Source organism: Amia ocellicauda, chromosome 3, assembly GCF_036373705.1.
Source record: "Amia ocellicauda isolate fAmiCal2 chromosome 3, fAmiCal2.hap1, whole genome shotgun sequence".
Classification (NCBI taxonomy): domain Eukaryota; kingdom Metazoa; phylum Chordata; class Actinopteri; order Amiiformes; family Amiidae; genus Amia; species Amia ocellicauda.
In genome coordinates this window covers 12,337,243-12,362,346 of record NC_089852.1, presented here as the reverse complement: position 1 = coordinate 12,362,346, position 25,104 = coordinate 12,337,243, and the positions used below count along the sequence as shown (strand labels likewise).

Genomic DNA, 25,104 nt, shown 5'->3' with positions numbered 1-25,104 from the left:
TACAATCTTGTCCCTGACATCCTTGGACAGCTCTTTGGTCTTGGCCATGGTGGAGAGTTTGGAATCTGATTGATTGATTGCTTCTGTGGACAGGTGTCTTTTATACAGGTAACAAGCTGAGATTAGGAGCACTCCCTTTAAGAGAGTGCTCCTTATCTCAGCTCGTTACCTGTATAAGACACCTGGGAGCCAGAAATCTTGCTGATTGATAGGGGATCAAATACTTATTTCCCTCATTAACATGCAAATCAATTTATAACTTTTTTGAAATATGTTTTTATGGATTTTTTTGTTGTTATTCTGTCTCTCACTGTTAAAATACACCTACCATTAAAATTATAGACTGATCATTTCTTTGTCAGTGGGCAAACGTACAAAATCAGCAGGGGATCAAATACTTTTTTCCCTCACTGTATATATCATTGAAGTCATCACTTATCATAATTGAAGCTTAAATAAGTTGGATGTCTCTGTGTATATTTGGAGAAAAGAAGTAACTTCAACATAAACACATATTTCAGCTTTGTGTGTTATTCCTTCTTCAAGCCATAAAGAAGAGAATAAAATTATGTACCCCCCTATTTTTACATCAGTCAAAACACCAGAATGCTGTTCTTATTCCCAGATTAATGTTTATTTGTGATTTTTTAGGTCAGCTCTCACTTTTATGTTCCAGTTCTTTCTATAAACGGCTGCATGTCTGTGAATACACACCACCGCCACCAGCACTTCTCTCATGAAACACGTTATTCTAGGAGACTAAATACATGAATTAAATACGATGTAATAATGAACTTGTTTTTTCTAAAGGCAAGTTGCAACGTGTTCAAATCGTTCAAAGCCTGTACCACCATCTAGTGTCCTAAATTTGTAAAAACAAAAACAAAAATCTGAGAACCCAAACACTTAATTTAATATGAAAATCTGACAATGTACACTATTCACCTTAAATGTTTTCTTGTCATGTTTTAAAAACATACAGATACTTACTTATACATACTTACAGCAACACGATTCAGGTGAGTGTCCACATGTAGCATTTGTAGGAATGCATACCTTCACAATCCAGTTTGATAAGTATAAAATGTTCCATATAATTTTACATAGTATACAGACCCTCCTGAACACGTATGTATATAAAAGTATGATTTAATAATATTCATCCTAATAATGAATTATGTATTGATAATAAATATCAAAATGTTATGGTGAATATTTGATTATGCGTATCCTAATAATGATAACACATAATAATATCCTATTGTAATTACTGGAAAGTAAATTGAATCAAATTATGTATTCTTATCAAATTATCAAAATTAAAATAGAACTAGGAAAAAAGTTCAAGGGAGTGTGTTTTAACGATATTTAGTGAGGTGGTCATCCCACCAGACGAGACGTTTCAGCACCTCAATGGCTGACATTGCTGTAGCCGGAAGTAGTTTCAACGTCACTTCTGAAAGGCATCTGGCAGAAGCACGACAACAAAAGAAGCCGACAATGTTGTTATGAAAGGATCTCAAGAGTCAGTCTCGTAAAACGAGAGGCAGGGGCACTTCCTGTAAGATGAAAGGAGTTATATAACTTTAGCACATGGAGTGTGTTCACGGTGGAAACAATCGTTTTATTAATACATTTTAATGCACTTAACTTCCTGAACCCAGTAACTAACCAGTATGGCCAAGAAGCGCAAAGGGTCTGTTGATATTCCAGCGAAAACAGATACTAAGAGATCTAAGCAAGTCACAAAGGGGACAGCAGTCAAAAAGCCTGGAAAGAAGCGTTTAGGTAAGTTAGAGCAGTACTGTCGTTTTCTGGACATCCCTCATCCTGATCCCTGGTACAGAAATACGTTTTACCGTTATGTAGGTTGTAATCCGATGTATGTCCCGTCATATTTGAAAGTCTGCACCACAAAAAGGACAGATTTTCAGTGATCAGATGCAAGTCTGCTATTGGTTGTACCCTGACGTGGCATGCAGACGCAAAGTTTGAAGCTTAACATATGTATGAACGTTTAGCTTATTACACCCGCAAATGCAGTCGTGCTACACAGTGCAAACCGCTGTGAAGTGTCGAAGTGACAGTCGGGGGCCTCCGTGGCTCACTGTCTGCAGGCACAGGTGTTTTCCGTTGTTGTGACACAGTTCTTCATAACTGTTATGCACTCAAAAGCAAAAGTTGACAGTTTTTCATTATGAAAAGACTGGAAGTGCACTATCACACCATGTATGTAATGAATCCGGTGCCTGTTTTGTTGGTGCAGAAGATGCAGGCACTGAGGGGGACACACCTGCCAAGAAGAAGAAAATCAACTCGAAGGTATCCGAAACTGGCAACACACCTCCAAAGCAGAGCAGAAAATACTTCAGGGACCGCAAGGGAGTCAAAGCAGAGGTGAAAGAAGAGCCTGTGGATATAAAAGATGACCACTATAGCGGTAACACAAGGTAAAAGTTCAGAACCTTCAAAAACAAATACATACATAACAGTCATGCCCAATTTATTTGGTTTATTCTCTTTTGTCAGAATCCTGAAGTTTTCTTTTTGTGCATCTTCTGTTAAGTTGATAGGTGAAGGAAATGTTACTATAACAGGTTTCTCATGCATGCATCAAGCTCTGTGGACATTACAGTGGGAGGTGGTGGTGTGTGAAGAGGAAGGGCACGCCTGTCCTGACACTCAGTTTCCTGTCCAGCAGGCAGGAGCAGTGCACACAGGAGGACAGGGCCTGGGCTGGGCTGCAGGGTGAGGGAGCCGCTGTAAAGAAGGAGGAGGAAGAGGATGACAGTGATGAAGAGTGGGAGGATGTGGAAGGTAAAAATACTCCAATTCTTCTAGTTGTTGTCATTGTAGTACTGTAGTTCTAGTAGAAGTGTCCTTCATCTAAATGTATAGCCTATGAATTGTGCAAGTTATTTATTATTTATAAATAATACACAGCACAATCTCATTGCTAACAACTTTTTATTAATTCACAATACATTCCAGGAGGTATGGTCATTTGTTACGGATATCCCGTTTTAGAATGAGATTATTTATTTGATTTAAAAAATAAACAAACATGAGCCTGCAGAGAAGGAGACCCTGCTGCACGCTTTCTGTGTTTCTTGCCTCCTGTTTCAGAGCTGAGTGAGCCTGTGGGCTCTGCCTCGAGCCTCCCTGAGCCCGTTCTGCCCTCCCAGCCCGTGGAGATCGAGATTGAGACGCCAGAGCAAGCCAAGAAGAGGCAGAGGAGGTGAGGGCTTAGACAGGCTGTGAGACAGAGGGGGATGATTGTTGAATGACTTGTGAAAAACACGATCAGGTCTCAGAAATGCGTTAGTTTGGTTCAGGGTTTAGCTCTAATGAAGCATTAGATTCTGAAGCAGGATTGTACATCTGTCTCCAGTAGTCCTTGTTAATCTTGGAAAGAGTTTATTTTTGTCTTTTTAACACATACACAAATGATACTGAAAATGTCTAAATAATCATTAATAAAATACTGATTTATTTTCAGATTTTGGAAAGAAATTCTTAGTAATCCTAAAAAATGTATTACTAATCAATCCCATCCCGTTCTTTTCTTCTTATTATTTTTTTTATTGTCAGCATTCAATAGATTTATTTTCAAACGTTTCTCTGTGTTGTTATACTGAGTTCTGCATGACTGACGGCTCTACGGTCACACCGGCAGGGAGAAGAGAGAGGCCGAGTTTGAGACTTATCTTCGCCGCATGATGAACCGCTTCAATAAGGATGTCATCGTAGACACCCACAAAGTAAGAGCCCTGTCTGACCTTGGCAGATCTGTGCAGTAGAGGTGCATGGGGTCCTTGTGTGCTGAGACTGTTTTAACTGTTCACTGATGGACAGTACCTTGTTGAACCGTCCCATTGGTCACTGATCTGAGCCGAATTCACCAGTTACTTTTCAATCGACCAAATGTTTCGCTAGTATTTCTTGAAATGTTTCGGACAGCAGTTGAATCATATCATCAGTTGTTCATCGGCTGATGGGCAGCTATTTTCCATGCAATATGACATGCTCGCTCTCTTGGAACAGGTCCATCTCCTGTGTCTGCTGGGCAATGGCTTCTATCGCAATCGGCTGTGCAGTAAGTCGGATCTCCAGGCCATGGCCCTGTCTGTGCTTCCAGATCACCTCTCCTCAATGACCCCGGAAAAGGCAGACATCATGTTCCTGGCCAACCTGGTCAAGTGGTAAGAGCTGGCCGCAGGTGTGAGGGCACGCTCCACTAGGTGCATTGATGAATGTCATTATCAAGGCCTTGCTTCTCAATAAAGGTGCTAGCTTTGTTATTTCAAGTCGGAAGTACTGCCCAAGGGGGAGGGGTTTCTACGCACTTCCGTAGGAACCCGATCAAAAACGTCACTGCCATTTGTCGCTGCACACGTCACTCAAAACAGGTCCCTTCCCACTTCCTGTTCTATAAAACGTGACGTCTGCGCAGGTTTGTCCTGTTTTGCCATTTCGCTGGCCTGAGAACATGAGCTTTCTGTGTCTGTGTGTTGCATTAGACCTTAAAAACTGCGTATTTCAGCTGTCTGACTTCACTAATATTGTTGTTCACCACCATTTCGCTACATCTCTGTCTCTATTGTGTGTCTTATTAGTTATATTTATAGAGAATTTAGATTCTGTCCGTCTGTGCACCAGAGCTCCGGCTGCGCTTTTGGTTCACAAATAGAGCATTTAAAAATAATAATAGTGTTAATATAGTGCCATATATTATCTGATTGCTTGCTGTGTTGGTTTTTTGTCCACAGGGCTTTTTCCTCCACAGCAGGAGCGCTGCAGCGGCAGTAAAACCTGAGGTCAGGCCGCCCGGCCTAAGCCTCGGTCTGTCGTAAGAGATCTCGCCTGCGAGAGGTGCTCCTCTGCTGGCTTGTGCCCACACTACAGACCTGCGGCTGTAGGAGATCTCGCTCTCTCAGCTTGCTAGGATCAAGCTCTGCTACGCCTCCTCGTCTGTGTGTGCAGGCCTCGGTTTTAGGCCCCGCTTCGGCTGGTGGCCTACTACCCTTGGCCCCCTCGGACCCCGGACCCCGGACCACACGTCACCCGGTGTCCCCATAAAACACTGGTACACACGGTGTGGTTAAGCCTACGGGCCTACACAGCACTGGTATCCTACACCTGATGTTTGAGTGGGCTCTCGTGTTCCGCTGTGTAAATAGTTCATTTGTGAACACAGTAGAGCTAATGTTGCCCTGCGTTAGCTGGTCTAATCAGTCTGTGTTCCGCGGGTGGCGCATGAGTTGGTTCCTGTGCCCCGTGGTGTATATGGTTCATTTGTACGACATTGTAGAGATGGTGTGGCTTCGCTCCTAGCTGGGCTAGTGGAGCAAGCGGCCAATGCTCCCATGTTATGCGGAGAGTGCATGAACGGTTTTCCTGCACACCGCAATATTTATGGTTTGATTGTCATGGTAGAGCCTGCTGTTGTCCTGCATTATAGGTGACAACAGGTGACATTTGCTCCCGTGTTACATGGTGGTGCATGATCTACTTCCTGCACCCAGCGATGTGTATAGTTTATGACAGCACAGTGGAGCTGGTGCTCTGTACCATTCACTGTCGGTGATTTCTGCTGTGCTGCGCGGAGGCAGCATGAATGTTCCTGCTGCCACGCTGTCTATACTGTTATGTCTAGCTGTGGCTACTCCGTTGACTAGCCAGCTGTGTGTTATTCAGTGGGTCTGTGGTGTCACTCCTGCAGGATCAGGAGTTCACTGCCACGTTAATGCATAGAGGGTGCACAAATTGCTTAATTGCCCGCGCCATATATTGTGCAAGTAGATATAAGGCCTCGCTCCTAGATGCACTAGTAGAGCAGCCGGCCTTGCTATTGTGAGCAGAGGGCGTAAGAGTTTACCTCCACTATGTATATGCGGATTGCAGACAGTTCCCAGTTGAGCGTGACTGCGGTCCTTGCTCCTGGGCAGCCCAGGTGTGGCCCCAAGGGGCCTCTGTGGCTCCTGTCTGGATTGTGTTGACGAGGCCCCTAGTGGTTGCTTCGGGGCAGGTTCCCTTATACAGTAACCCCTCCCCCTTGGGCAGTGCTTCTGACTGTGCTTCCTTTTTCAGATAACCAGGGTTGCATTCGCAACCTAGCGTAATTGGTACTGTGACCATTTCGACAAACTGTCAGAGCTCTGTCGCAAAGGAACACGCATTTCTGCAGATTTGACAACAGAGGAACTGCTCTTTATATAGTGACTTTAGTGGCTCTTACACTGCTCTTATGAAGACAACCAGCTGACACTGAGACCCAACACATAAGGGGAAAGGGGAGGAAGGCTGTGGCAGAGCCAGGGTGGACAGACACATGTGCACACAAAGGGATGGGAACCTGCAGAACAGATAGCTGACACACTAGAGTCCCCAGCTCAACTATTTACAGCGGCCCCTCCGTTCAAACAGTCCGTGAGGTTGCCTCCCCCCTGCCCATAATGCCTTGCACTCCAGGGCTGTGGCTTGCAGCCTCTAGCACTGAAATGCACCACCAGATGGCGCTCCAGTACATATCAGCTACTTCTTGACAAGAGTGTCACAGCACTGAAGCAAGCAAAAGTCAGATTTTTTTGTTTTGTTTAATCTTTTCTATCAGTCCAGTGGATTGAAGAGGTTTGTTTTCATTTGTTGTTGCTATTCCTTGCAGGTTCGCGTCAACCTTCACCCTGAACCCAGATCTGTCCTATGATGAGAGCGAGAGCCGGCAGTCTGTCCTGGAGCGGAGATTCGGCATGTTCTCTGCCCGAGACCACGAGGAAATGACCCATGTGAGCACCACCCCTAGCTCTGGCCTGGATGTCGTACTGAAACAAAATTGTGAATTAATTGGAAAATAATTTATATTATTATTCAGTTTTTTAATGCAGTCATCTACTGTAGATCAAATGTGAAGAGTGCTGAATATCTTATTTTTCACAATGTATTGCAATACACTTTGAAATAACGTCTCTGGATATAATCAATCCACTAATGACATGTGTCTTATGCATTCTCTGATTGAAACTACAGAGGTTATACTATGTGACTGAAAATAAAACCCCTCTGTGAAATCATTCTTCTAAGGGTGTAAAAATATGTAAATGATATTTAGAAGATTAGTTTTTAGTATTTATGTAAAATAAACACTGAGACACAGTGGAACTCCTTATGAGGTATAAGTGATGTATAAATGAACTGGTATATAACTTACCTAAGCCATGCATTAATTTCAATCACTTTCTCTCTCTCCCTCTTGTTTTTTATATATATATACTTTTTTTTTTTTCTGTTCTGAATGTGGTATATTGAATCAGAGTTCGACCTACTGGTTGCTGTAATTTTTCTTTATTCCATACAACAATTTAAACTTCAGCCATGTGAGTCCCATGGCAGTTGGATTGTTGTACTGGGGCAGTCGCAGCCTGTAGGAGCAGCAGCAGCAGCCAGTGCTGAATGTTTTTTTCACTTGTTTGCTGTTCCAGCTGTTCCTGATTATTTTGCGGGCATTGCAGCTGTTTTGCCGCCTTGTGCTTTCCCTCCAGCCCATTCATCTGAGAGGACCCCCCAGAAAGGTATATACACCACAGTTTCAGACACTGCACCACACACCCTCCTGACTGCTCACACGGGGCTCTGAGGCCAGTCTACAATCCCAGTCTATAATTGAATTGACAGGGAAGAGATCTGCTGCCAACCAACAGCTGCCATCAAGCACTGGGTGTGAAAGTGGTGACTGATGGGTGGATAACAGTGCGGATTCAATCCAGGAGCTGATTGCATAAAACTGCATTAGACTAGTCTAATCAGCCCGACCGTTCTTGATTTTGTAATGTAAACTTGTCTAGTGTTAGTCTAAGTTAGTCAATGCATAAAAGACTGACAAAGACAAAGACTTTAGTCTCTGTTTATGCAGCCGACTCCAGGCTTGTTTTTACATGAAATGCATTATGAAAGTCTCTCTCAGTGACCTGAACTGAGTGTGTTTTTCAGGGCAAGCCCAGGACTTCGAGCAGTGCTTCTCTGGAGAGCCAGAAATCAGAAGGGAAAACCAAGAAGAGAGGCAAGAAGACGCAGGCTGTGGAGACTGTGCCCGAGGATGAGAACAACAACGACGAGACAAAGGACTGCCCTGCCGGAACAAAGAGACCTGCTGGCGGGAGGGCCAGGATGGGCAAAGGGACAAAGAAACGCAAAGCAGGACAAGATGCTGGTAGCGACTGCAGTGAAAAGCAGGAAATGAGGAGGGAAGGTTTACAGAAGCCCAAAAATGACCGGCGTCGGAGGGTGGCCTCCAAAGTCTCCTACAAGGAAGACAGCGAAGGCGAAGACGACAGTGCCTCCGAGTTCGAACTCTCGGGCGAGGAGGACAGCAGTGATTCTGAGGGGGAAGAGGGAGGAGGGCTGAGGAGGTCAAAGGGTAAGGGCCAGGCATCAGCATCTCAGACAAAGAACTCGGTCCAGAAGAGCCAAGCAGGGAAGAGTCAAAAAAAGAGAAGTGGCAAGACCTTGGCGCAGAAGCAGACAGAGACCTTGAGCAGTGGGGACGAGGATGTCAAGGTGATTGGAGTGATGGGCGTCAAGGGCTCAGACCAGTGGCTAGAGGTCTACCTGGAAAAGGTGGGGAAGTGGGTATGCCTGGACTGTGTGAAGCCCAGTGTGGGCCAGCTGCAGCACTGCTACAAGCAGGCCACCAAGCCCGTGACGTACATCATTGGCATTGACAATGATGGCTTTGTCAAGGATCTCACCAAAAGGTATGACCCAGCCTGGATGACCAACACCAGGAAACGCAGGGTGGATGTGGAATGGTGGGAGGAGACCCTGCTCACCTACAGGAGCCCCTTCACTGAGCGGGAGAAGAAAGAGGACATTGAGGTAGGGTAGCTGACCTATTCATAGGGTCCTCTTTCCATAACATAGCTGTGGAGTTAAATATGAGTAAACCAGCTGAAATTAGTTTTGCTACTGAGGTCAAAGGTGCGTTTACTTGAATAGCTGATTATTTTCCATTGATGGGACTTCACAATGAGATTAATTTTTAGTTTGCTATGTCTAATGCAATAGCAAGTGTGGAAGGTTTTACAATGAAATCTGTGAAAAGGGCTTTATTCACACCAGTCCCAAACAACTCCCCATCTACTAATACCCTACTACTAGTGGTTAGCATGGGGCCAATAATGTAAGCAAGTTGTTGTTTTTAATAGTTTTTTTATATATATATATATCTACAGACTGACCACTTTGTCTTTATGCGATAGTAATTGGAAAACCTGCTAACTGGTCTTTGTCTGTTATCAGCTCCAGGCCAAGCTCCTGGACCAGCCCTTGCCAACTGCCATCTCTGAATACAAAAACCACCCCTTGTATGCTCTCAAGAGACATCTCCTGAAGTATGAAGCCATTTACCCTTCGACTGCGGCCACGCTAGGGTACTGCCGAGGGGAGGCGGTCTATTCCAGGTACGACAACACCATTCAAGCCATTTTATAATAAGTCTGATTATTCTGTTCTTGCACTTGAGATAAGTTAAATCAAACCAAACCAGTCAAGAAAAAAATCAAGTATGACTCAAATGGTTTAGTATTGTCTACTTTAAGATAAAATATCAAGACCACAATAAAGTTCACTATGTGGTGTATGCATTCACTTTTTGATTAAATGTAGGCATCCAATAACACTATTTACAAGTGGATTTAAAAAATACTCTATATATACAGTACTGTGCAAAAGTTGCAAAAAATGCTGTAAAGTAAGAATGCTTTCAAAAATAGACATGTTAATAGATTATATTTATCAATTATCAATTGAGGAGACCAAATCACCAACTCCATTTGCAGAAATTCAGCCCCAAACTTGCAAGGAACCTCCACCATGCTTCACTGTTGCCTGCAGACACTCATTCGTGTACCGCTCTCCAGCCCTTCAGCGAACAAACTGCCTTCTGCTACAGCCAAATATTTATAATTTTGACTCGTCAGTCCAGAGCACCTGCTGCCATTTTTCTGCATCCCAGTTCCTGTGTTTTCGTGCATAATTGAGTCGCTTGGCCTTGTTTCCACGTTGGAGGTATGTTTTTTTTGGCTGCAAGTCTCCCATGAAGGCCACTTCTGACCAGACTTCTCTGGACAGTAGATGGGTGTACCAGGGTCCCACTGTTTTTTCTGCCAATTCTGAGCTGATGGCACTGCTGGACATCTTCCGATTATGAAGGGAAGTAAGCATGATGCCGTAGTAAGTTTCCTTGGCCGACCACTGCGTCTATGGTCCTCAACGTTGCCCGTTTCTTTGTGCTTCTTCAAAAGAGCTTGGACAGCACATCTGGAAACCCCTGTCTGCCTTGAAATGTCTGCCTGGGAGAGACCTTGCTGATGCAGTATAACTACCTTGTGTCTTGTTGCTGTGCTCAGTCTTGCCATGGTGTAGGACTTTTGACAGTAAACTGTCTTCAGCAACCTCACCTTGTGTTTCAACCTACATATTGAATTGATGATCATTAGCACCTGTTTGGTATAGTTGTTTAATCATACACCTGACTATATGCCTACAAAATCCCTGACATTGTGCAAGTGTACCTAGAAGAATTGATGGCAAAGGGTGGTCACACCAAATATGGATTTGATTTAGATTTTTCTTCTGTTCACTCACTTTGCATTTAGTTAATTGATAAATATAATAAATATATATCTATTAACATGTCTATTTTTGAAAGCATTCTTACTTTACAGCATTTTTTCTCACCTGCCTAAACCTTTTGCAGTTTGCAGTTGTTTCCACCTACAAACTTCCAAAAAAGTTTGCAGTTGTTTCCACCTACTGTTGTTTGTGTCTCCACAGGGACTGTGTGCACACGCTGCACTCCAAAGACACCTGGCTCAAAGAGGCGAGGGTGGTGCGGCTTGGCGAGGTTCCCTACAAGGTAACGCTGATGCACGCACGCACACACACTTGCTCTTAACATGTTTCTCAGGTTCTCTATAGCACCGGCACCAGTAATTGTACAAACTAATCTCAACTAAACAAAACTCTGGTTTGCTTATTAACAGTAAATCTATTGTTGCTTTCATGTTTCTAAAGAGTCTAAGATTGTCCTGAAGAAATGGCATACTCATCTGAGGGGATTGGTTTTGTTGTTTTGCTTACATTGATTTTAAAAAACCCTCTATCCTTCCTCAAGGCATGTTTCTTCCTTCCTCTTATCTCTCTACCCATTCCTGAACCATGTCCCTTTTTATTCTCCTTTCAAATTTTTGCTTCTTGCCTTCAGGTTCTTGAGACACCTTCTCTATCTTCCTCCATAACCCACCTCTTGGTATTTTCTCTCTCTCTGCATGGTCAGATGGTCAAGGGGTTTTCCAATCGCGCCCGCAAGGCCCGCATCCTTGATGCTGAGAACCGGGACAAAGACGACCTGCCGCTGTTCGGCCGCTGGCAGACCGAGGAGTACCAGCCTCCAGTGGCGGTGGAGGGCAAGGTACTGACGTAAACCAGATCTGCTCCCTGAGGGCCACAGTTCAGCACATTTTAAACACCATTCAACTCACAAGATCACATGGTTATACATACTCAATTCCTAAGTACAAATAAGACTATCGTCACTGAGTACCAATGTGTGATTTTCCCCACTTTTCTTTTCAATTTAGAAGATATTAATTTTAGATACATTTATCAGGTATTTTAGAAACTTAACTTAACTTTTGTTAGTGTAATCATATGAATAATAGAGAAAAAGCAACTGAAACAGGCATGGCACTTTGTTGATGCCTAGGTCTCCTGCATTTGCTGTGTTGCAGTGTTTGCCTTTGGCATGGCTTGATGGCTGCTCTGTCCTGTTCTGTGCCTGCAGGTCCCCCGCAATGACTATGGCAATGTGTACCTGTTCCGGCCCTGCATGTTGCCCATTGGCTGTGTGCACATGAGGGTCCCCAATCTCCATCGGGTAGCTCGCAAACTGGGCATCGACTGCGCGCCCGCAGTCACCGGCTTCGACTTCCACTGTGGCTTCTCGCACCCCGTGTAAGAGCTGCCTGTGTGATCTCTCTTAGTGCCAGGGGGAAGATTCTGCTTTTCCTTTTATCCGTTTATCAGCTCAATTCCCATCTCAGACAGGAGTTATGTTGGGATTAATTTGTTTTGGTTGTATTTTCCTGCGATTCAAATTGATATGCAAGACGATGTTCTTGAAGGAAAATTGTTGTACTGTATATGTAAACCTTTGTGGTTTGGTTTTTGGCAGCAGATTTCTCACTGTGTCCTTGTATTGTCTTTCTGCAGCGTGGAGGGCTATATAGTATGTGAAGAGTACCAAGAAGTTCTCATGGCTGCCTGGGAGAATGAGCAGGCGGACATAGAGAAGAAAGAGAGAGAGGTACCACACTCTGATATAGAAAAAATAAACAGTGTGCACAGCTGGTGCCTTGTGCCTGAAGCCTGAATCACTAGTATGGGCCAGGGCAGTGAGTTGCTGTGCCAAGATAAAGAAGCAATGGGAGATTTTGTGCCTCACAGGTGGTATAGAAGAACATTTAATTAGATTTGTATAGAGAGGTGAACTTACAAACAGTCCGCCTTTGAACAAGGTAATGTTTCTGATTCACGGTAAGTGTGAAAAATGACACACACACACTCTCTGCTTTTATCTTAAAAATAAGTCACTTTGAGTGGCGTGTGTGTCAGATTTAGAGCGTATGTTTCTTGGTTGGTTCGTGATGATAATGATTGAAGTGATGCGCAGATCTGCCCATGCCTTGAACTGTGTGCTTTCAGAAACGGGAGAAGAAAGTCCTGGCGAACTGGAAGCTACTGGTGAAGGGGCTGTTAATACGAGAGCGACTGAAGCGCCGCTACGGGCAGCAGGTATAATCTAGCACCTGGCTCTACACCACGACACTATATGACTGCCGATGCACTCCACATCCATTGTGAGATGACGTAATGACGTATTCACAGCTCAGTCCCACAACGTGCCGTACAAGTGTAAAAACTGAAGATTTGTTTTTCCTGCATTTCAGAGCACCGAGATGCACATTGGAGAGGGAGACGGGTTCTCCTCCGAAGAAGAAGAAGATAAAGAAAAAGAAGCGGCCACTGGCTCTCCGACAGTAGCCACTGACCTGACTCACTCCTGGCCGCAAAACAGACAGGCCGGCCCGGAAGAGGGGAAGGAGGAGGGGAAGATCGTGCGGAAATCCAAGCGGGAGAGAAGAGGCCAGCAGAAGCATCTCTTCCCCTTTGAGAAGACCTGAAGAGCAGGTACTCCTCACAGACCTGACTTTTTCTTCAAACATGAACACAGTAATTTTAAGCCATTTTCTAATCTGTTGATAGAGGCACTTCCAGAATTATGTTCAAACACAAGTGTTGTAATTCTGTAATTCTGAAAAGTATTTTATTCTTATTTTTTCCTGTGGTTTGGCCAGAGAAATGGGGGGTGGAGTAGTCTAGCCCATTTCTGCTGCACCTGTTCTTGCCTCCACATGCCAAGAGGAGATCTTACTTCTGAGTTTTACTCCTAATAATGACTAATAATGATTAGTTACTGAGAAATCCCCACACCACAACAATATTCCAGCTACTGGGACGGATTCTGGATTTCTACCACTTCTATAAACCAGACCTGTTCTGAATGGTGCCAAGCATCCCCACCACACTGTATAACACTATTGGGAATTCTGATAATTGAATGAAAAACATACTGTGCTTCCACATGCAGCTCCAGCATCAGCTATAATTCACGATAGTTGCAGGAGGAACTTCTTTTCCATATATCTCCCAGATCTGAAACGACACCGAATACCTCAGCTTTCTTACCTTGAGATGCTGACCTTGTAGTCTGAATTGACTAAACAAGGCAGAAATGTTCCTGCAGATCTACATATTTTTTTCTTGTGATTATTGATTTTGTATTGGTAAGATGTAATTTTTTGTAGAAATATGATTGTGTAGCTGAACTTAAAACTCAAAAAAATAAAGTCTTGTTTCTAAAACGTAAGTGAAATAATTACATACACACATCACAAGGTTTTGAAGGTAAAACAAACAAAAACACTAATATACTTTATTATGTTTACACACACCTTCAAGCTGGATTTACCTGTTGTGAGCCACACAAAGTTAACAACAGTTAACTTAAGATATGAGGTGAGTGTGTTTCACACTGTAAAGCCCTATACCAACATAACAGCAAAGTGAAAGGCACTTACAATACAAAAATACAATGAACCTCTCCTATCAATACATTTATTTTTAAATAAAACTATTTCAATTCTAACTGTACCTTGAGAGCAAAAAAAACACTTAATTTAGGAAGATGTCGTATTACATTTTTATTTTTTTACACAAAGATTAATTTCAAGTATAACTGACAAGAGTTTTCTTTCAGAATGACAGTGCTCCAAAAGGACCAGTATAGATAAAGAGACACTTAGGAACTGAATGAGAAACTTCAGTCTTCAAGCAGACAAGATGCGAGACTTATCTGCTTCTATCATGTCTGTCAATAAGGATTTTAACCTTCCTTCACCCAGCTTTAACTAATGCTGAGCTTCCTTAGACCTACAGACGTATTCACACCATGCAGCAGAGTGAAATCCATGCAATATACAATTTCCCTGGAGTAGCATTTCTAAAAAACACTCGAAATGCACACATACATTCTTTGCCAGAGACATACAGCTTGGTTATACATTCTGGGCCTGATTTTCCACTGTACAATTTAATTAAGTTATTATGAGGCCCTGTTTGTCCATTAGAAAATAAGGAAGTTTTGTCCTCTTTGGTTCAGTGCGGCCTCCTGCTCCCTGTATACTCACTGGTTCTTCTTGGGCGATGCTTTGCTACGGGCAAGTATGATTGGCACCAGGGCCAGAGCCACCAGCAGACTGGCCACCAGGGGGCGGTAGAAGAGCCAGCCGGCAGCAATAGTGACCAGGGACAGCGAGGTGGCCACAGAGAGGGCGAACAGCTTCAGGCCCAGGCTTACCAGATCTCGCACCAGGGGCAGCCAGTCCACTGTTGGCACAACCAACAACAGTCTTACCATTTCAAGTAATTTGGCCTTGTTTTGTGGGTGTGTTTTTGTTTTTTACTATTTGAATCCAGATTTCTCTTACACAGCATGATGACTGAGGGGGCATGGTACATGTGTGTTTGCTAAGAGATGGATTATTGCGAGTTAAACCACTTTTGAGTCTCCGCCCAAAGCCATCCACATCAGTTTCAGGTGCGCACAGCTCAGTAACCATCACTAATAATGCAAAGATACATCTAAGAAAGCCAACTACAGCCCAGTCTGTGTGTGGTGTGCGGTGCTACTCACCCAGGGTGTGGAAGATTCTGATGGTCAGACTGATCCCGAGGAACATCAGCAGCCAGCCCCCGACTCGCAGCGCCCAGGTCTTCAGCTTGTTACTCTGATGTTCCTTCTCAAACACCTCCTATATGTAGCACGTGGCACAGATTTAATGGGTGTCATTAAGGGCAAGAGAAGCACTAGGATATTTTAAACCAATGCAGGCCTTAAAATGTAAGGGGAGTCTAAAGTTTCCTAGATATTTTGTTGTTGTATTGGCACCAGTCTGAGAAACTACTGGTCATGCACATTTGTGTGGTGTATTTTGACACGTGTCTGAAATAAATGCCAAAGTACAGTAATTCATTATAATGTTACAATCATAGCATTTACTCTTGTCTGTGTTATGGTCAAATGCACATTGCCCCCTAAAGAGGAAGGAAGTATAGTGACTGGGCTCAGGCAGCGTCAGGTGATCTCGCTGACCTGAGCCGACAGATCCTCAAGGTACAGGAACTCCAGAACGTCCCCGGACTTGGACTGATAGGGAACCAGCCGTTCATCTTTCTGGCGAGCCACAATGCTGACCTGAGAGGAGGGGAGACCATTTACTGAGCCCTGAAGACTGCCAAGGGAGCACTGCACAGAAAATACACTCTCTCCTGTCTAATATAGGCCTCTTTTTGACACAGCACACAGTTGTCTACTACACAGTACTCTTCTGTGAACGTATGTAAACTTCAAGCTGCAGAATCTGATATTGCTGCAGCACTGAACTGACTTACAAAAACATCTATACTGTATTTGTACCTTGTATAGTTGTTTAAATAAGACAACTCACTCTACTTTATTTTAGACAAACATGTTTATTTTAAAGGGCCAGCCACAGGTAACTAATCATCTTAAGTGTCCTAACTTCAAAGCACTCTTGCTAAGGAGAGTTTTCACAGCATGAGGAGTTTGGATACTCAAAACCTTCACCAGACAGATTGACACTCCAAAATCAATTTATCAGAAATATAAGACTCAGTATTTATTGTTTTTAAATGATTCAGCAGCAGCTGGGGAGGAAAACTGAACACATACCACCTGCGCAGGTCCGGGGTAGTTTCCCTCTCCGCTCAGTCCAGCGTAGGAGAAGGACACTCGCACGTCTCCCACCTGCCAGGCAGACAACAACACATTCTCAACAATACAGCATGCACCCCCACTCTCACTGCGGCACTGAAGCCACATTCCTCCATTTACCTAGGTTCTGTACTGACTGACAAAAGTCCTGACACCATAGGAGCCAGTGTATGCCCAGACTGTTTTACATACCATTTATAAGACAGTAAAACAGTCTAAAAAGAGGAAAGTTAAAAAAGGTGAAACTCTAATCACAGCCTCCACTACAGCATTTATAACAAAGCAGGGTTATTTTTCTTGGGGAAAAAAATAATACAGCCAGCTTTGAAATGGTATCCTAACTTGCAGGTTGTGTTTTTATCTTCGTTTTTTCAGCAAATCTTTTAAGTCTTGATATAATGTCTACAGTTGCATTAGCTGTCAAGGCGTCTGCACTAGCCTCTGGGTGCCGGGGGTTTTGGGTGTGGTAGAAGTAGTTCTCGTGTACAGTCACAAAGAAATCCAGAGGAGGGAGTCCCACCAGACTTAGCTTCTTGAAGTTGTCGATCTTCTCTACCAGGCCTGGAAAAACACAACAGTGCCACCGCCCACAGGTGAGCAACAAAAATGTGTTTATTACAGCCAAAGGAAAACCTTGGCTCAATATTCCTCTCTGTTGAATGAGGCCTAGGATCCCGATCGGGTTTTAAAGAACATTATGATACTTTCTTAAAACCCATTACTCGGGAAGACTGCTTTAGCACACAACCTTGGAAACTCAAGGATTATTTAAAGTCAACTTTATTTATGCTTCCAGTGTAAGCAATAAATCTAATTTCTTTCAAATGGCATGTTGGCATTAATGCACAGACAATGGCCACAAAATTATACAGAAGAACACTTTGGGGGGGGGGGGGGGGGGTTTATTGATTTAGTTTTTTCTGCAGTGCAATCAGCCTCTCATTACTTTGATGACTTTGTAGCTTTCTGAAAGCTGCACAGTCAGAATGTCCTTACCTTTGGAGAGAGAGAAGCGTCCTACCAAGACATCAGGTGCCACCACTGTCACCGACTCCACAGCCATGGCACTGAGAGAGAGAGAGAGGACACAGTTCACACAGCCAGTCACACCCTTCATAGCTGATACCCTATGGATACATCTGTAAGAACTGGAAACTTATATCAATAACATCACATTTAATGAACAACCAAAAATATAATCACCGAGCCTTTTCCTGTTACAGATTGTTGTCCCTTATACCACCCCAAGCTATGGAGCTAATTTGGACGCTTTACCTGGGGTTGATGTGGCCTATCTCCTTATCGAAATTCCTGCTGTTGATCACCTCAGACTTCCACTCAGTATCTACAGTGAGAGGGAGAGAGAAAATAGTGTGAAAAGCCCTTTTGAAATGTTGGAAAAGACTTCATTACAGCGTTGTGTTGACCGCAGTGAGAGATCGTTCAGTCCTGGCCAGTGATCCTCAGAGAGAAACGCAGAGTTATAGTTCCTGTCTCACTGCTGAGCTGCCACACAAAAGTAATATTGGTACTGTGCTTTCATCAAAAGACTTTACCAATAAAATGATTTAGAAGGTACAAACTTCTGAGAAATCTTAAAAATCTTCTAGTTTTAGTGAAAGCGTGTATTGGGGTTTTTTGGACTTACTGTAGGTGTATGTGGTTTCAGTCTTACGTTCCCCATTTTCTTCATAGTCCCTTGAAGCACAGAAATAAGCAGAGTCAACTGATGCAGCATTTCAAAGTGTTACCGCTATCCATTTCAACACAGGAATGACTTAAATGGAAATGCTTGTTTTAGTAAGCTGAATCTCAACGATCAGCTTAGAGATATAGCTTAGGTTGTAAAGCACAGTAAAAGGAATTGCACATGAATGTATTAGTTGCTTCATTATTGAATTCATATAAACCAAGTTATCTTCCTGTGTTCTGTCAACTGCTAAGGGTGGGCCCTGTGGCCTGAGGTGTTGGTGGAGACGGGTCTGAAGAGTGTGGACTCTCACCGGCTCTCTTGGTACTCCACCCACTGGTACATTTCCACTTCCCTCTTCAGCTTGACCGAGTGGATGGAGATTCTGTAGTTGGGGTCATAAAGGGGCTGGAACAAACACACACATCATTAGTAGAAAAAAAGTCACACGTACACCACAAGAGCACAGACATACAACACATGGGCAGGGTTACTATTATAATTAGTAATATTTTAAATACACTTTAGCACACCATACAAACTATTCTACATTTTATTTCACAAAGTCTTTTTACAAAAAAACATTTACTCCCAGTAACATACACCCCCTCTCAGCACACTGCTGTTAGTGGGGGGGGTCAACTCGGTACCTGGAAAGTCTGCAGCGGCCCAGACAGGTGTACCAGCTTGCCGTTGTTTTGTGGCTCGACACTGTGGATGCTATCCAGCGGCACCACCAGAGACAGACCCTCATCCAGCGAGGATGCCGTCCTCAGAGCTCGGCCCTTAGGAAGCAGGAAGGGAGGTTACACTTGGTGGTGGGCTGAGGTGCAGTGTGTTTAGTCTTTGAAGTATGAAAAGACTGATCAACAGGGATAAAGAAAGGGAAACTTATTTACTTTACTCTGATCTACTGATTTCATATTTAAATTAGATCAGTGATGTTCTGTCCCTATATGGGGGACTTCTGGACAAAGCCTTTGTGCTTAACTGTGTGTTCTTACACATTGATGGCCACACATACTTGAAAATAAGAACACTGGAATGATTTGGGATATTGTTTAAATTTGCAGCAGAGTAACAACATGATAAAGGGGAGCTTTAGGGGTTTGAACATCACGTTTATGCTGCAGGGGGATTTTTCTCCAGTACCTCGTTAGTAAAGAGGACGTAAAACGACAGCGCAAACAGCCCGACTCCAACCACCATCCCCCCTGTTGTCTCGCCCAGCCGCTCCAGGAACCCGGGCTTGGCTTGACTGGCCACTTTCACATGCTGCTCCCTGCGCTCTCCTCCGGGATACTGCGCAGGGAAAACATGCATAATCCTGCAGCATTAACGCAACCACCTGGCATATTGGTTAGACATCAAACAGAAAGTAGAAAACTGAATTTGCAAATGAAATGCGGGCAGTATGTGCGTGTCTGGAACCTATAACCTCACATTAGCATATATCTTATACTTGCAGCTTCGGAATCACCTTCAACATCTAATGATCTGCAAAGCTTTTTTGACAGGTCTATTATTAAACAGATGCGCCACGTATACAACTAAGTGATATCAATGTAGGAGTTTACCTGAGCATGCATGAGTCAACTTACATTAGATGCCGACATTGTGCGAATATCCCCGCCCTCTGGATGCACTTAAATTCCTACAAAACAGAAATGCTAAAGTAAAATGTTACTCTACACCAGCTATATTAGGGAAAACGTTGTTAAAACCGACTCGATCCTTGTTTCTGGTTTGCATTCACGCATAGAAAGCCTCTTCTGTGCTCGAATACTAAAACAAAAATCCGGAAAACTAAATTAATTGACGTTTCTCAGTCAAACTTCTGCTGCTTTCGAGTTTGCGCGATTGCCTCACTACTCGTCATCGCCGCCGTTCTCTAATTTGATTGGCTAGATAACGTTACTTGCTTTCTGTCGACACAGCAAAGGTTTCTGGGACATGTAGTCTGTAGAGCTACTTTAACAGGCCGCTTCACAGGTGTGACCCGTATGTCAAGAATGTTACCTGTACTCTGTATTAGGAAAGAGTATGTATAATAGATAGTAGTAATAATACTGATCTAACTTTTTTCAAGTAAAATTGTTTTAAATATATATATATTTCCAAACTAGTTCACAAGATGGCTTTGTCATAGATCTTATGTTTTGCTTAAGGTTTGCTAAGGAAATTTAGTAAATTTATTCAGTATGATGGTACATTAATTTAACAGCTGTAAGAGTCACTCTACATGTTTAGATTTTTCATAAATAGGCTCTGTTGTAATTTGAATATCAATATATACAACTAAAACCATTTGAGGACTTGCCCTAATGCTGGCAGTCTTTCAGTTTCTACAGTGTATACGCTGGTGAAGTTTCCCACTTGCCAGTATAGTGCGGACAATAGTGATCAGAGTGCCCCAGAAATACAGCCATGAAAGCAAAAGTAATGCAAATACAAAACAGAGGGGAATTATATTATTATCCTCTATGGATAATGTGGGCAGTACAAGTCACTCGTTCTAAATCATTTAAAGATATCTGCAAATATGTCAAGATATCTTCAAATAATTCTAGATATCTTCAAATTTTTCAAGATATCTCTGAATCATTTAAATATATCTAATTTAAAAGCACATTTCAAGTAAGAAGTCATTTTATTTAAAAATGATGCAGCACCAGATGCAAAACCCTGTGGACAATTATATTTTAACATATTCAAAACAAACACATTCATACAAAAACATATAAAAGCACAAATATACATCCTGATTCCTTTAAAGTTACACAGGCCGTGTAGATTAAATAGATTAATGAGTTCCTGAACAAGAGAGCAACAATACCATTGTTGTGGACATAATTGAGTCTTTTATCACATAGTTACAATAAAAACATCAGCTGAAGAAACACTAAAATGCAGCTGTAGCGATCTAACTTAGTTCTGCATGACTGACGTCTCTGAGTCAGATCCCCAGCTGTTCTTGATTCTCCGTAAGCCAAGCATGGTACTTGTTCAGCTTGTGGTCTTGGGGTTCAACCTAACACAAAAAAAGAAAGACAATAACTATAGAGAAAAAAAATAAACAGTCATCATAACATTTTTTATTTGACTTACATTACCCTCATAACAATGTCAGAATCATGTTTTATTAATATATGTATGTATGTATATATATATATTTATTTTTATTTTCTGAATACATAACATTTTAAAAGACTTAAGAGTAATGTAATTACCTGTCTCCACTCCTCAACACAGAATATCCTGTAGGAGTCATTGCCATATTTTCCTATCCCGTGCAGCTCAATGGGGTACTTCCATTGTTTTGTTAGGTACTCGTCTGTAGTAAGAACAAAGGGGAGCATTAGCCTTCTTGTGCCTGTTCACTGCCAGGCATTCACAGAAGGGTGGTGTGTTTGTGCAATCCAGTTCAGATCTGAACAGGTGCAAAACTCAGTCAGTTATGAAAGCAGCGGTGGGGGGGAAAAATGAAAGTCAGAAGAAAAAAAAGTGAAGAAAGCTGACAGGATACCATTTACAAATGGTCAAAACTCAAATATTTCCCTTTCTATCTTGTTTCTCTCCTCAGGATAGGTTTCCTGCTTCAATTTCACATGAGAGGAACCTAAAACTTCAGAGTGATGGGTAGGTAATTATAATCAAAGAAAACTTTTTCCCCCTTTATAATTCTGTCTGCATCTTATGGGCTCCACATCAGCCATAGCTCTGTTTACATAAGATTAACCCTTAAAAAACGGAATTAATTTGAATATGCTTATAGTTCTAACTCAGAGACTAAGTGAAATCCCACTAGAACTTGTGTGTTTTATTTGATCTAAAATGTCATGATGCTTAAAGCAAGTCTGCAGTAATGTATGTCTCAGGGGAAAAAAGCTTGTTGATGCATTGCCAGTTGTAAACAAAACCTAGTCAGGCTTGCAACAGAGGAACTAACTGTCAGTGTCAGTAATATTTTAAGCATTATATGGCAGGCAAAGCAAGTATTTCTTCTCATATTCTAATGTACATTCTCCCAATTTGAACAATTCACCCATGTAAAAGTCAATAAATCCTCCTTAAGGAACAATGTTCAACAAGAAATCTGCAATGTTTAATCAGAGTACAACAAAGGAGTCTCCTGGGCTAAATCCATGTACACATTTCCCCACCTGAAAACTTCACGATTGTTTTGGCTCTTAATTCATTCAGGCCCAGAGGTTTGAGCAATTCAGCCACTTCCTTCTCGTCACTTCCTCTGGCTACCTCAGGAGATGGGTAACGCTCAAAAAACTGCCAGAGCACTGGGATCGCCATCTTACCTGGAGGGAAGACACCACAGTTAGGTTAAGAACAGAACTGCAGGACTAGGCTTTGTAACTGATATGATCCTATGTTGTCAAAGTGTGTATGGTCAATGCTTTGAGAAGGTGAAAAAGCATGTCAGAACAAAACTCATAGGACACTTACCGCTAGTTCTGTTAAGGAAAATGGTGGCAATCAGCAGCTTCCAGGGGTCATGGAAAAGAGTTTCCTGGACCAGGGAAAAGGGCGAGCGTGGTGGGGTCCACTTCTTAAAAGCTTTGCGCCTGGGTGGACTTGGAGCTACACCAGGAAAAAGTATTTATTGATGGAAATGCTGTGTCCGTCAATGCACATTTCTGTTTAAAATGTTAATCTCTTACCTTCTCGGACCGATTTCCCAGTGAAGTACTGACTTTTTTTCCTTTTGTCAATCTGAGCCTTTATGCCAGGGCCTGCAGTTAAACAAAGGGGTATTTGACTCCGATTCCGATTGACTCAGATAGCCTTTAATACCAATTGAATGAAAACAACTGATCAAGCCAAGATTAGTTATTATATACTCCTAACATATCATTTCTTATTTTTATCTCTGCATGCATTTTTTTATTTGCAACATTTCTGTGGAGCTACCCTAAAAGATTCAGGATTGTGCTTACTGCTTTGCGGTTGTTTCACTGATGTGAACGTGTCTGTGCTCTCTACAGCCAGCGAGACACAATCTTCATTCATCAGTTCAGACTCCACTTCAGTTGTGTGACTGGCCTGGCTTCCCCCTGCTGGATTCCCAGGCTGTGAGGCACAACTCTCAGCTAGAGAGAGCTCTGGTTGGTCGAGCCCCAATTTTCCTGCCACCCTTTCACACTCTAGATCCATCGTGAGTTCTGCTGCCTTGTGTTTTTTACTGGACTGGGCTATTCTCAGCAGTTTATTTTTTAAGAGTCCATTCTGGGGTTCCTCTGGTTTCATATGGTCCTTTTCAACATCTCCATTTTGTTCCTCCGTCCTCTTTTCTTCTATGTGACCTGTAAGAACCTGTTTATTGTCCTGTTGACCGGATGTTGTTTTGTTGCCTAACTCCTCCTGCTGCTTTCCTTCCCTCGCCATTCCTGCCGGGGCATCTCTTCTTATGGAGTGTCTGCGCTTATTCCTAGCACTCTGTCTTCTGTCCTCATGGTCTGAGTGCTTGGTCTTCTCGGTCCTGCCATCGGGTGTTAGTAAAATGCCACCACTCCTTGGCAGAGAGAAATCAAAATCAGCGGCCTTGAGATTGATGTCACTGCTGCTCTGAAGGTAAACCAGGAGTGCCGATCTGGATCTGAATTTTGTGCCCTGTGGACTGTGACAAACAACAGGTCATTTATTTCACACCACAAACAGTTTGTCACAACATACATACTATTTCATATAAATACAGTGAACTGTGTTTGTTTTCCTGCTTTGAGTGGCCCAACATGACATACAGGATATGAGAGAGAGAGAGAGAGAGAGAGAGAGAGAGAGAGAAAATATATTACCTGGTAACTCATTCCACATGGATGTTGTTGATTTCTATGCATGTTGACAAAATAAAATGGGTCACACTTTATAATAAGGTTCCTTATTAATTCATATATGAATACCATTACCGGGATAAACCTGAGAATCTGAGCTCTGATGTTAATCACATGTATAACAAGGTTAGGGTTAGGTTTAGGTTTAAGATTAAGGTTTATGTGTTCAACATCAGAACTCAGATGATGTTCATGAGATTGATGTTTTAATCCTATGTTATTCATAGATTAATTCACGAGGAATAACACCACCTTAGTATAAAGTGTTACCATAAAATGTAAACTGCCCAGCCCCTAATTCAAGATGCAGAAGTGTGTTGTGTATTGTTTATATGTAGCCATCCACATTATATCGACGGTCCTGTACCTTATGATGTAAACGTCCATTTTCCCAGCGGTTTTACCCGATTTCCTGGTTTTCACCACTTTGTCCCATCCTGGCGGGACCCCAGGGCGGCCCGGCCGGGTGCTGTGGTGCTCAGTCTCAGCCTCCTCTTCCTGTTGTGCGTGAGATGCGATGCACTGCTTTTCAATCATCATGATTTCACTAGGACTACAGTATAAAAATCATCAAAAAAGCAAATTATGATACAAATTTTAATTCCCCTATATACTTTAGATTAAACCGTAGGGTACAGCTTACGATGTGCATTTTAGAACACTACAAACATCATTGCTTTATTTATACTCAAACGGTTACATAATCGTCCAAATGAAAACATAAAATAAGTTAACTTATAAATATTAATATAGCCTACTTAGATGCAGTAGAGTGTATATAGGAAGTATACTTAAAGTTTGTACTAACTTTACTTTTATCATGGAATGACAACATTAAGAAATGCACTTCTAAAATATATTTTAAAACGTCTCCACAGTCTTTGCAATCGCTTTAATACGATTGATAAACTATTTCTGTACTGGTAAACTAGAACATTCTCTCTTACCTAAGATTGACGGCAGACTTTTTAAATGTTCATCAGTGCACACATTTCAGCAGCTGCACAACTAATTTTAAAACAGCAAATTCGCGCACTTGATTTACGCTAAATCCCGCGTATGCAGAGTATCATTCAATAACAAATGCGCTTCTGCTTCTTCTTGACACTTCTGTATTGAGCTCCTGTACTAGCGCGCATGCGTAGCCGCCCAGCAAG

General features: G+C 42.5%; 3 protein-coding genes across 6 annotated transcripts; 1 reads left to right on the top strand and 2 right to left on the bottom strand.

Annotated features, from left to right (window-relative positions):
- The first annotated feature begins 1,461 nt into the window (after window positions 1-1,461).
- Window positions 1,462-13,979, top strand: xpc (xeroderma pigmentosum, complementation group C). Of its 3 annotated transcripts, XM_066698177.1 has the most exons (17): window positions 1,462-1,788; window positions 2,267-2,450; window positions 2,699-2,817; window positions 3,127-3,238; window positions 3,677-3,761; window positions 4,045-4,202; window positions 6,665-6,785; window positions 7,479-7,568; window positions 7,987-8,871; window positions 9,295-9,455; window positions 10,831-10,912; window positions 11,333-11,467; window positions 11,840-12,009; window positions 12,268-12,361; window positions 12,760-12,849; window positions 13,005-13,245; window positions 13,413-13,979. In XM_066698177.1, the coding sequence occupies exons 1-16, from the start codon at window positions 1,677-1,679 to the stop codon at window positions 13,236-13,238; spliced, it is 2,832 nt and encodes a 943-aa protein (XP_066554274.1). In that variant the 5' UTR covers window positions 1,462-1,676; the 3' UTR covers window positions 13,239-13,245; window positions 13,413-13,979. The 3 variants fall into 3 exon arrangements, with proteins under 3 accessions (XP_066554274.1, XP_066554275.1, XP_066554273.1); XM_066698178.1 differs by having other exon boundaries at window positions 2,702-2,817; window positions 13,005-13,979; XM_066698176.1 differs by having other exon boundaries at window positions 13,005-13,979.
- A 326-nt stretch (window positions 13,980-14,305) lies between these two features.
- On the bottom strand, window positions 14,306-19,984 carry tmem43 (transmembrane protein 43). 2 transcript variants are annotated; one of them, XM_066698179.1, is made up of 12 exons: window positions 19,703-19,984; window positions 19,254-19,403; window positions 18,752-18,886; window positions 18,415-18,509; window positions 18,060-18,109; window positions 17,687-17,756; window positions 17,408-17,478; window positions 16,851-16,972; window positions 16,370-16,444; window positions 15,770-15,871; window positions 15,311-15,428; window positions 14,306-15,003 (listed from the first exon to the last, which is right to left on the bottom strand). In XM_066698179.1, exons 1-12 carry the CDS (start codon window positions 19,715-19,717, stop codon window positions 14,801-14,803), a joined length of 1,206 nt encoding a protein of 401 aa, XP_066554276.1. In that variant the 5' UTR covers window positions 19,718-19,984; the 3' UTR covers window positions 14,306-14,800. The 2 variants fall into 2 exon arrangements, with proteins under 2 accessions (XP_066554276.1, XP_066554277.1); XM_066698180.1 differs by lacking the exon at window positions 19,254-19,403.
- Window positions 19,985-20,732: 748 nt separating this feature from the next.
- mbd4 (methyl-CpG binding domain protein 4) lies at window positions 20,733-25,076 on the bottom strand. The gene is made up of 8 exons (XM_066698188.1): window positions 24,895-25,076; window positions 24,315-24,500; window positions 23,054-23,733; window positions 22,778-22,849; window positions 22,563-22,697; window positions 22,265-22,414; window positions 21,332-21,435; window positions 20,733-21,132 (listed from the first exon to the last, which is right to left on the bottom strand). The coding sequence occupies exons 2-8, from the start codon at window positions 24,485-24,487 to the stop codon at window positions 21,058-21,060; spliced, it is 1,389 nt and encodes a 462-aa protein (XP_066554285.1). The 5' UTR covers window positions 24,488-24,500; window positions 24,895-25,076; the 3' UTR covers window positions 20,733-21,057.
- Window positions 25,077-25,104: the final 28 nt, after the last annotated feature.